At 40.2% G+C, this 11,477-nt stretch overlaps 1 protein-coding gene across 1 annotated transcript; it reads right to left on the reverse strand.

Moving 5' to 3' along the window:
- Positions 1-1,438: 1,438 nt before the first annotated feature.
- LOC144530472 (nicotinate-nucleotide pyrophosphorylase [carboxylating]-like) lies at positions 1,439-11,005 on the reverse strand. Its single transcript, XM_078270057.1, has 5 exons — positions 9,998-11,005; positions 7,576-7,886; positions 6,411-6,721; positions 3,758-3,889; positions 1,439-3,669 (listed from the first exon to the last, which is right to left on the reverse strand). Exons 2-5 carry the CDS (start codon positions 7,826-7,828, stop codon positions 3,460-3,462), a joined length of 906 nt encoding a protein of 301 aa, XP_078126183.1. The 5' UTR covers positions 7,829-7,886; positions 9,998-11,005; the 3' UTR covers positions 1,439-3,459.
- Positions 11,006-11,477: the final 472 nt, after the last annotated feature.

Raw genomic sequence — 11,477 nt, forward strand, 5'->3', positions numbered from 1 at the left:
GCGTAGTCGGGGTGGAGAGGGGTTGCAGTTCGGTGGGCTGGAGATCTCATTGCTGCTTTTTGCAGATGATGTGGTCCTGATGGCATCATCGGCCTGTGACCTTCAGCACTCACTGGATCGGTTCGCAGCCGAGTGTGAAGCGGCTGGGATGAGGATCAGCACCTTTAAATCGGAGGCCATGGTTCTCAGCAGGAAACCGATGGAGTGCCTTCTCCAGGTAGGGAATGAGTCCTTACCCCAAGTGAAGGAGTTCAAGTACGTTGGGGTCTTGTTCGCGAGTGAGGGGACAATGGAGCGGGAGATTGGTCGGAGAATCGGCATAGCGGGTGCGGTATTACATTCAATTTATCGCACCGTTGTGACGAAAAGAGAGCTGAGCCAGAAGGCAAAGCTCTCAATCTACCAGTCAGTTTTTGTTCCTACCCTCACCTATGGTCATGAAGGCTGGGTCATGACCGAAAGAACAAGATCCAGGGTACAAGCGGCCGAAATGGGTTTCCTCAGGAGGGTAGCTGGCGTCTCCCTTAGAGATAGGGTGAGAAGCTCAGTTATCCGTGAGGAGCTCGGAGTAGAGCCGCTGCTCCTTCGCGTCGAAAGGAGCCAGTTGAGGTGGTTCGGGCATCTGGTAAGGATGCCCCCTGGGCGCCTCCCTAAGGAGGTGTTCCAGGCACGTCCAGCTGGGAGGAGGCCCCGGGGAAGACCCAGGACTAGGTGGAGGGATTATATCTCCAACCTGGCCTGGGAACGCCTCGGGATCCCCCAGTCGGAGCTGGTTAATGTGGCTCGGGAAAGGGAAGTTTGGGGTCCCCTGCTGGAGCTGCTACCCCCGCGACCCGACCCCGGATAAGCAGACAAAGATGGATGGATTAGCCTGGACCACATTTTGGGCAACCCCCACAACATGTTACACCATAATAAGAAATATTTACTGAGAACAAGAACTGTATTGCTGTGACTGCTCCACTGTACTTGTTGTGCCTTGAAACAGTAGTTAGTAAAGTGAGAAACATGCGACCAGTGCGCTCTGATAATTATACCCTCTCATAAATGTGGTGAAATAAGAATGGTTTATTCCAGTAGTGGAAGAAGTATTGAAATCTTTAAGTAGCAGTACCTCACTGTAAAAATACTCCACTACAAGTAAAATTCCTGCTTTCAGGTTTATACTTGAGTAAAAGTACAAAGTACAGTATTAGCAATTAAATGTAGTTAAAGTAAAACTACCCTTACACAGGATTGGCCCATTCATCACTGGAATATTACTGATGCATTATCGTGTGAGTAGCATTTTAATGTTGTCATGGTGGAGCTAATTTTAACCTTTTTATATGCTGGGTAATATAACTAGTGTGTGGTTAATTAGTATAATGCAGCCGCATACAACTCTAACACTAACTATGACCTCAATAATTGACATATAAATAAAACGAAAAATAACTCAACGAAAACAAAACTTTATTCGTAATTCCTCACATACTGCATTTAACCCATCCTAAGCATTAGGAGCAGTGGACAGCTATACATACAGCATCCGTGTCTCAGGCACACTTTGACATGTGGCCGGAGGAGCCTGGGATCGAACCACCCATCTTGTGGTTGAGGGGCAACCTTTCTACCTATAAACACAAAGGTACATTTTATGGCCTACCTGATGTATTGGACTGCATTTAGTTTCGCATTACCAGAACTTCAGAGGGTCTGACTAGTCCACACAGCATTCCCGGATGGGAGAAAAATGTGCTCTGGTTTATTGCCATTTCTTTAAACCAATCACAATCATCTTGGGCGGTGCTAAGTGCCGGACGGAGCCATGGTACCGCTGCAAAATAGCCTCGGGAAGAAAATTGTTTTGGTGGAACGTGTACGTTCAAAGGTTGTTTTATTCGAGCGAGAGAAAACTCAGATTAGACAGATAGTCTAGCTAGCTGTCTGGATTTACCCTGCAGAGATCTGAGGAGCAGTTAACCATAGTCCTCATAAATCCACCAGAGTTTAGAATTACAACACAAAGAAAGCAGAAATTGACGGACATCCAGCCGAAAATGAGGGACATCCGGCGGAATTTCCGGCGGCACCTGAACAATCCCGGAAATGAAACGTCGTCGATATAGACTAGACTGCATTAGATTGTACAAGCAGCCTAATAAAATGGACACTGAGTATAATGGAGCTTTTCGCTACTAAAGCACCCATTTTGAACTTTATCAACCAATTGAGGGCCCTGCTGTACCTCCTAGATGCTTCAGTGGGCTGTTAACATCCAACTGGTCAGCTGGATCACCCAGCCGCGTCAATACTGGACACTCAACTACTCAACCACGGCGCTGTAAAATGACGTAGTAAGAGCGACAATGGTAGGGGGTAATATTAAAAGACCGAAACTCCCATTCTTGTGAACACGATATCTCAGGACCCTCTGGAGGGAATCACTTCACATATGGTACATCTACATGTACAGCAGTACACAAAAAAATCAGCAAACTTTCCCTTAAGTTACCAGCTAACGCTAGCATTAGCTAGCTAGCTAGCTTGGTTGGCAGAACACTGAACAAGACATTTTTAGGCAACATTTTCAATTAACTTTGAAGTGAAAACACACAATGAGAGGGTCAAATTTAAAGGGAAACTATTCTTCATAGACTTAGACTATAGAATCAGACTTCTTTTTACAACCAGTGGAGTCGCCCTCTACTGGAAATTAGATAGAATGCAGGTTTCAGGCACTTCCGGCCAGGAGCCTTTGTCCATTATTTTTTACAGCCCATGGCTAGAACACAGATACATTCTAGGATAGGAGGAACGTAACGCTCTGGTTTTTTTTGCATTTCTCTAAACCAATCACAATCGTTTTGGGCGCCGCTAAGTTGAGAAGAAAAATGTCAATTGTCCTTTTATTCTGTATGTCTGCGATATCTCTGCTGATTAGTTTTTAACATGTGACTGCTGTTCCTCTATGGCAAAGCAGCCTTGCATAATTTGTTTTTCAGGAACTATATGAAATTGTCTGGGCCTACATGGCTCTGGCAGAGAAACAAGTACAGTCTTGTTTCCTTTTTCATTTCTTCTTATTTCAAATGACTGATGACACAGTGAGCAAACGGGATGTCACTTATTTCTCAATCATTAGAAACAGTAGACCATTGTAATTGCAGTACAATAAAGTAGTGTAGTTTTTAGTGCACACTAAAAATCTCCTTTGTTCATCAGAACAAAATCTCACATAATTTTCTCATTCAATCAGCACTCTGTACCTGTGTCTGATAGATAGATAGATAAATAGATAGATAGATAGATAGATAGATAGATAGATAGATAGATAGATAGATAGATAGATAGATAGATAGATAGATATACAGTGGGGGAAATTTGTTTTCACAGTCTGTTTTATGCACATGGCCATAAACACAGACTAATACATCAACAGATGACATAAAGACAGGTATATAGACACAAAGATCATCATTCTTCGAGGCTTGAGTGAACAACAGGCTTTTGAACCTTGAGAGAAAAGTCCACCACTGGGCAGCCCTGTGTTATGCAGCCCAGAGAAATGATGTCTACATGTGGAGAGAGATACATAGCTAAGTTCTCTAGAGTCACTCCTCCACTGGCCTCGATCAGTAGTGTTGGAAACTCCTCCTTCAGTGCATTAGCTGCAACATGGAGTTCCTATAGTGAGAGACAGGGTGGAGGGGGTGTATGATTTCATGTATTTAAGTGAGTGAGTGGAAACCTGGCATTGAAAATGATTCTTTACCTGAGGTTGAAAGTTGTCCAGCATAACAATGTCTGCTCCAGCGGCAGATGCCTCTCTGCCCTCCTCTGCAGAGCGGCACTCCACCTCAATCTTACTGCTGAAGCCACATACTGACCGGGCAGCTTTCACAGCCTAGGGAAAAAACAGGGTTTGTGTTTTTTTTCTTCATGTTCCAATACCATTTTTTTCTTCCCTATACCTATTCCAATACCTAAACTTGCCAATTGGCTGATATATACTGAGTACCGAGTACCCACCCAATACCAGTGCATAAAAAAAAAAGATTAGGGCTGTTCTCGACTAAAGAAATTCTCAGTCGACTAACACTCATGTGATTTTGTCGACTAATCGATTAGCTGATTTAATCGACAGATCTGTAAAACTGACTTTCTCCACAAAGAATCATACAAAAGCACCACTCTTTTGTTTACCACAGATGTGCTCATAGGTTTCTTGGAAATTAAGGATGAAAAAGCATTAAAAAATCACTAGACTAAAGAAATCTTAGTCGACTAAGACCAAAACGACCGATTAGTCGACTAATCAACTAAGAGGGGACAGTCCTAAATATATATATATATATATATATATATAATATATATATATATATATATATATATATATACAGTATCTCACAAAAGTGAGTACACCCCTCACATTATAGTAAATATTTCAATATATCTTTTAATAGGACAACACTGAAGAAATGACACTTTGCTACAATGCAAAGTATTAAGTGTACAGCTTGTATAACAGTGTAAATGTGCTGTTGCATCAAAATAACTCAACACACAGCCATTAATGTCTAAACCGCTGGCAACAAAAGTGAGTACATCCCTATGTTAAATTCCCATAGAGGCAGTCAGATTTTTATTTTTAATAGCCAGTTATTTCATGGATCCAGGATACTATGCATCCTGATAAAGTTCCCTTGGCCTTTGGAATTAATATAGTTTTATCATCACATACCCTTCACCATACCTAGAGATTGGCATGGTTTTATGTCGGTTAGCCTAATAGCTGGTTTGATTTGCATTGAGAGATGATTTTATGGAAAGTACCCCATGCCAGTCTCTAGGTATGGTGAATGGGATGTGATGATATGGGGCTATTTTAATTCCAAAGGCCAAGGGAACTTTATCAGGATGCATAGTATCCTGGATCCATGAAATAACTGGCCTTTAAAAATAAAAATCTGCCTTTTGATAGATTGGTTTGATCAAAATAATATTTACTGGCAACATGTCATTGTTTTATGCAGGCATACCGGTATTAATGGTTTTACTGTGTGACTCTAGCTACTTTATGCTGGCTGTGTACATTTGAGCACCTTGAATATTTTGTTTTTTATTGTACAAGCAAATAAACAAAAGGCATCCCACACAGTCCTGACCTCAACCCCACTAAACACTTGTGGGATCAGCTTGTGCCAGAGTTGTTCGTGCCAGAGTGACCAACACAACCACGTTGGCTGACTTGTGACAAATGCTGGAATAAGAATGGGATGTCATCCCACAGTAGTGTGTGACCAGGCCTGTGTGACCAGCATGAGGAGGAGGTGCCAGGCTGTTGTGGCTGTGTATGGTTCTTCCACACGCTACTGAGGCTCCTGTTTGTGAAATCAATAAATTGTTAAATTGCCAATATGTCTTTTTTTTTCAAACTTCAATCATCCAATCCACCAAACACCAAACGAGTCAATGGCAGAATAAGCTGTTTGGCTTAACGGTATAAGATTTATAGCCAAAAAGCATTGTTACCACAGAGAAATAATCTACCAAACACAAATTTTCTTACTTAAGTTTATAATCAGAATATGTGAACCCTAAAATTGCACAGCTTTTAAAAGGAGGGGAATTGAAATGACATACTGTACATTCAGAGAGATGGTCTTCAAAGTCAAATATTTTAAAGCTATGCATCTAGTTTTAGTTAGCATTTGAAAATCTATGGAAGTAAAGAAAGGGTTTCATTTTATGAGCAACTGAATATCCTGTTGTGGGAATTGAACCTCTTCTGAATACAATTTTTTGATTTTAGATCCACATTTGACCACTAAATGTGAGCAACTTGACAGCACCATTAGTTCAAAAGTTTCAGTTTGTCCAGAACTTTCAAATGACATCCCCCATAAACCTTAGCTTCATGCTAATTGCCAAATCTTAGCATGCTAACATACTAAACTAAGATGGTGAACATGCATAATGTTGTATCTGCTAAACAACAGCATGTTAGCAATGTGATTGTTAGCATGTTAGCATGTTGACATTAGCATTAACCTCAAACCAACACTTTTCCTAACTACTAAACCAAGTTTTTGAAATTGCACTTTAAAAGTGGGGAATTGAAACTAATTAAACTAAATTACATTCATTTAAATAGGTCATTTTAAAAGTCAAATATTTAAATGCTATAAACAGAGTGCCATTTATATCTACATAATGTGTTCAGTAAATGTTGCATTTATGTATTTTGTTTTTTAAATTCAAAATAAAAATCATTATGGCCTTTTTGTTGCTTTTTTTGCTTTCTTTAACACTGCTTAAACTTCTTAACTTGGAGAGGTTAGTGGTGTTGTAACCTACTTTCCAATGAGCTGTAAGAACATACATTGTGCGAGCCATTTAACTGGACCTGTGGTGCAGCTGCCCACCTGTGTGATACTTCCTGAAGCCCAGACATGGTTGTCCTTCAGCATCACCATTCCACTCAGGTCTTGTCTGTGCATGGACACACCGCCAACCAGCATGGCGTACTTTTCCACCAGACGGAAGCCTGGGGTGGTCTTGCGTGTGCCAGCCACTTCTCCATGCCATCCTCCTGCTGTTGCCATTGCCTGGAGCTGAGAACAGCGGGTGGCGATCCCCGAGGCTCGGGCCAGGCAGTTAAGAGCCGGCCTTTCCCCGAGAAGGAGGCACCTTGCTGGGCCTCTCACCACAGCAGTCAGTGTGATGGCATCTGGACCTGTGGAGGTGATATAAAAACATTAGTGTATTTTAGAGAGTTCAGAGAGTTTAGAGAGTTCCAAAAGATGAGAGAGTTTAGAGCACATGTGTCAAACTCAAGGCCTGCGGGCCGAAGCTGGCCCCTCTCGGGTTTTAATCCGGTTTGCATATCAATTTAGGTTCACAATAAATGTAATTTGTTGTGCGCCAAACCCAAGAAGACAGGAAAGTGTTTTTCAATCTGCAATTACGCGACACAGAATTTGGAAGATTTGTGGACACTCAGAAACTCCCACAGAACCAGTGAGTTTTCATATTCAGGCTGAGAAACAGGTTGCTGTGAGTCGGCTGTGTGGTAGCCTACTTTTAAAAATGTAATCTTTGTTTTGCTTTACTTGCTAAACTCTATGATGGCTTAGGAACGTTTTTGCTGACTTTTGTAGAGCTTTATGTCAACAAAAATGCTGCAAAAGTCGAAAAAAGCATCAAAAGTGGTGGAGAAAGCAACAAAAATGACAAAAAAAAAGTAACGCAGTCAAATATATTTGACTATTCTTAATAAAAGCATGTCAATAAACGATACTTTTTAGTCAACACACTGGTGGAATTCCCACAATGCAACTCAGCAGTAGGGGAAATATGCAAGTACCCCCCCTAACTGAGTGACAAGTTAACAGTAATGTGTAAATCCAGCTGAGGGTCCTGTGTTAGTACTGTAGTGACAGTATATCTTTCATATGTGGTCTGTTGTGAGCTGTCTGACTGGTGCATCTATTGTTATTTCATCAAACTAATTTCCCCCTCTAGGGTTTATAAACTTCTCTAATGTGATATACTGTATTGGTGCTTTGAAAGACAGTGCGTAATGCCTACCAATCTCAGCTCCCTCCTGGTAAATCCAGTCCACGGTGCAGCCGACCTCAGTGAACACTGCTGTGAAGAAGGGGCTACCTGCCAGGACGCTGTGTGGTGTTTTACACAGCAACCTCGCCTCAACCTCCATCGAGCCCACACACACTCCTGCTGGGTCAAAGTTTGGTGTGTCCTCTGCCAGCCACTCCCGTGCCAGCCAGGTCAGAGTGTGAGGTGGGATGGAGTGTGCTGCTTTGTGTGAGGGCGGAGACATTCTGTAACCTGGTGATGGAGGAAACTTGTATCTTGTTGTTTCTCTTAACAAGGGGAAACTGAAATCAGATAATGAAGTGAAATGACTCAAAATGCTTTCTGGTCTCACAATAACAGTGTGATTCAGAAATCAGGTCTGTCCAAATCGGTCCGAATGAATGAACTCACGTTGAGTACCCCTCCATTGATTCACAATTACTTAAACAGCTATTTTGTATATATTTGTTTCTGTATTTACTGTGTATTCTTATTAATGTTTAACATGTTTGTTTGTGTATGTATGCACCTTTCACCCAGGCAAATTTCACGTAGGGTAACTACTGTGGCAATTAACTCCATTCTGATTGTGATGTATGTTCCAAATGTATAACACTATTTATTTTATAAAAGTGTGTATTGCTCATTTTTTCATACAATTGAACTGTCCATATTAAGGTTGGTTTGGTCAGCAATCGTACTGCTATATTTGGAGTGAAGCTGAGTGTTTCAACCATACTTTTAGCTAACTTTATTATCAGTTTCTCATTTACTTTAAACAATTTCTTTCTACCATTCAGTCCTTACTTTTACCTATTTATTTCTAGCATTCGTTCATTATTTTTAGCTGTTCAAACATCTGTGACCGCTCTGCCAGTTTTCTCTTACATAACTGCAACACGTAGTGTTCAGGTGTTGCAGTTGACTTGATGTTAATACTGTATGTGGATATATTATTTTAAACAAATCATATTCTCTATTTTTAGTTGAGCTAATTTACATATGTTTGTCTACCCCCTGGCAACTGCAGAAGTACCCCCCATGGGTGCAAGTACCCTAGTATACAATTGGAAACTTTGATAATAGAAATCCATCGCTCCTCTCACTCTGTTTCCAGAAGAGAATTATCACCAAAGCTCTTCTTACACTGTGACAGACTTCCTGTCTGAGAGGCAGCTACAAAAACAGCAAGGGAGTTGTTATTATAAAGTTATTAAGTTTTTGTTATTATAAAACCTCATAAGCATAATTAAAAAAACAAGAATCCACAAAAAGAGAAATATCTATATATGGAGACTACATTCAACAGATCAGTTTCTCAGCAACCCGTCCCCCAAATTCCGCTTTTATGTCAAACTATACTGACTAATTAAAGGAAAAACCTAAATAATACAGGGCACAAGTGCTCACATAGTGCTCACTGAATGTTTTTTTTTGAATATGAAAATGATTTGTGAATCATATGCTGTGGCCTTCACAGTCACCAGTCAAGCCAACTGAACACCCATGAGAGATTTTGCAGCTCTCCACCACCGTCATCAAAACACCAAACGAGGGGAAATCTTTAGGAAGACTGCTGTTCATCCCTCCGGTAGAGTTTCAGAGACTTGTACAATCTATGACGAAGAGCATTGAAGCTGTTCTGGAGGCTTGTGGTGAACCAACACACCACCAGGACACTTTATGTTGGTGTTCCCTTTAATTTGTCGCGCATATGTGCTGCATATCAACTGTACATGCTTCACTTTGATCATTGTTTTCAGTCTAATCTACATTTTAAAAAAGGGTGTACGTGTCTGCTTCCACTGAAGAAGTTAGTGCTGTATCATAAGCTACAACAATGTAGACAACTAGTATACAAGGATGTATTACAACCAGTGGGGGAATGTAACTACATTTACTCAAGTGCTGTACTTAAGTACACATTTGATGTACTTGTACTTTACTTGAGTATTTTCTTTTCATGCCACTTTCTACTTCTACTCCGCTACATTTCAGAGAGAAATATTGTACTTTTTACTCCACTACATTAACCTGAGAGCTTTAGTTACTAGTTACTTTACAAATTTGCACACAAAACACATGTAGTTTATAAAATATGATGTTTTATTATAAACTAAACTACCCAACAATATAACGGCCTACAAGTCCAGCTGAAATGATTAGAGGATTAAACACAGAACTGTTTGGATCGATTCCAGATACTTACATAATTTCACTTAAGTAAAATTTTCAATGTAACAATATTTTTACTGTGTGGTATTACTTTTTTTAGCTCTAAAGTAGAAGATCTGAATACTTCTTCCACCGCTGATTACAACCACAGTATATTCTGTCACACTTGGACAAGTTCATAGTTGTCTAGTCTCAGATTGGAACAGCACAAATGAATGCAAATGACATATTTACTTACATCAATGGCGCTCCATTTTCTGTTGGTCCCAGACTGTAGAGTTGTAGAGTTGTAGTGCTGAGCACACAGAGCCACAGGAAAAATGTGATATGGAATTTGACCCTGTGTCCATGTTGGAATGTTTGTTAGCATTCTAGGTTTAACATTGATTGTTTAAACAAGGCTGATTCACAGGCCAGAATGCATATTTGGATAAATGAATTGAGGTAAATACAAGATTTTAAAGTCAATGCCTACCATACACTAGAAGACTCTGAAAAGACTTTGAAAAGAGAAAGTCAGACACCTTCTCACACTTCTCACATCTAAAGACAATCTGTCATAATCTCATGGAGTTTTTAGTTACAAACTATAAGATTTTGCCAATGAGACTTAAAACTTCAAAACTTAAAACAAAAGTTTTATGAACACCTTACACCAAACGATTGAAACGATGGGAGCGTGTCCAACTCTAGCAAGACTCCTGTGATTTCATTCTGATATTGGAAATTTGTCTGCGACAGTGGAATCGCTTGAAAAGTCGTTTGGTGTAAGGTTGGCAACATACATGCAAAACCTGCTGTAGGCACGCTAACCCACAGGCTGTGCATAACAACTACAATATGCAAATCTTTTGCATTTGGAATTTGTGAAAAATCATCTTCAGCATTTGCATACAAGCCCATACCTGCCTGTTTCCTAAAACAGCCTCTATGCCAGTAATCAGGTCATTTTGGGTCTCTCTCTTGCTCTCAATGTGTGCCCCAATAGTGTGGTGGCCAGCAGCAGTGTGCTGACTATGTACAGGGCAGTTATTGCAACACCAACCACAGTGAAAAGCAATAAAATCAACTCAGCCTGCAGCAGACAAGATGGACTGCTCCTTTTTAAACACCTGGTGACTTTATGAACGCTGCTTATCTCAGCCTCAGGCTAGCAGCCGTTGTAGACAGCAGTTCTAGATGAAGACATGCCCGGTGAAGTAGGAGGACTCGCACCTCGCTTACTGCCTTAAGGAAAAAGATTGCATATTTCTCAAAAGAAGCACAATGACGGGAAGTGTAGTGCTAACTGTAGGCTATGTGCAGCATCATGCACAATGCCCAGAGCTATTTCCGCATTTCCCCTCTGGGGTCTTTTATAACAAAGATGTAAAATTGTCATACAAAAACAATAAATAACAACTTTGAACAAGCCACACAAATCCAAAGTCCATTCATTTAAAGTCCTTTTAGAGTGCAAAGAAAATGTAGACTAGTTCATTTTAAATAACATTATTAAAATATTATCATTATTATTATTATATATTGAAATATAATAAATCGATGAAAACAGGGTTTGAAGTCAGGCCATTTCGATTTGTCGATGGATTGGGAATTTAGTGGAATTTAAAAGAAATTCTAAATATGACATAACACACTATTTCTCTCAGAAAATTTACCAACTAACATAATTACATTGTCAAACCATGAGCGATGAAACAGTGATTTATTTTTGTATA

The sequence above is a fragment of the Sander vitreus genome, chromosome 2 (assembly GCF_031162955.1).
Source record: "Sander vitreus isolate 19-12246 chromosome 2, sanVit1, whole genome shotgun sequence".
Lineage (NCBI taxonomy): Eukaryota > Metazoa > Chordata > Actinopteri > Perciformes > Percidae > Sander > Sander vitreus.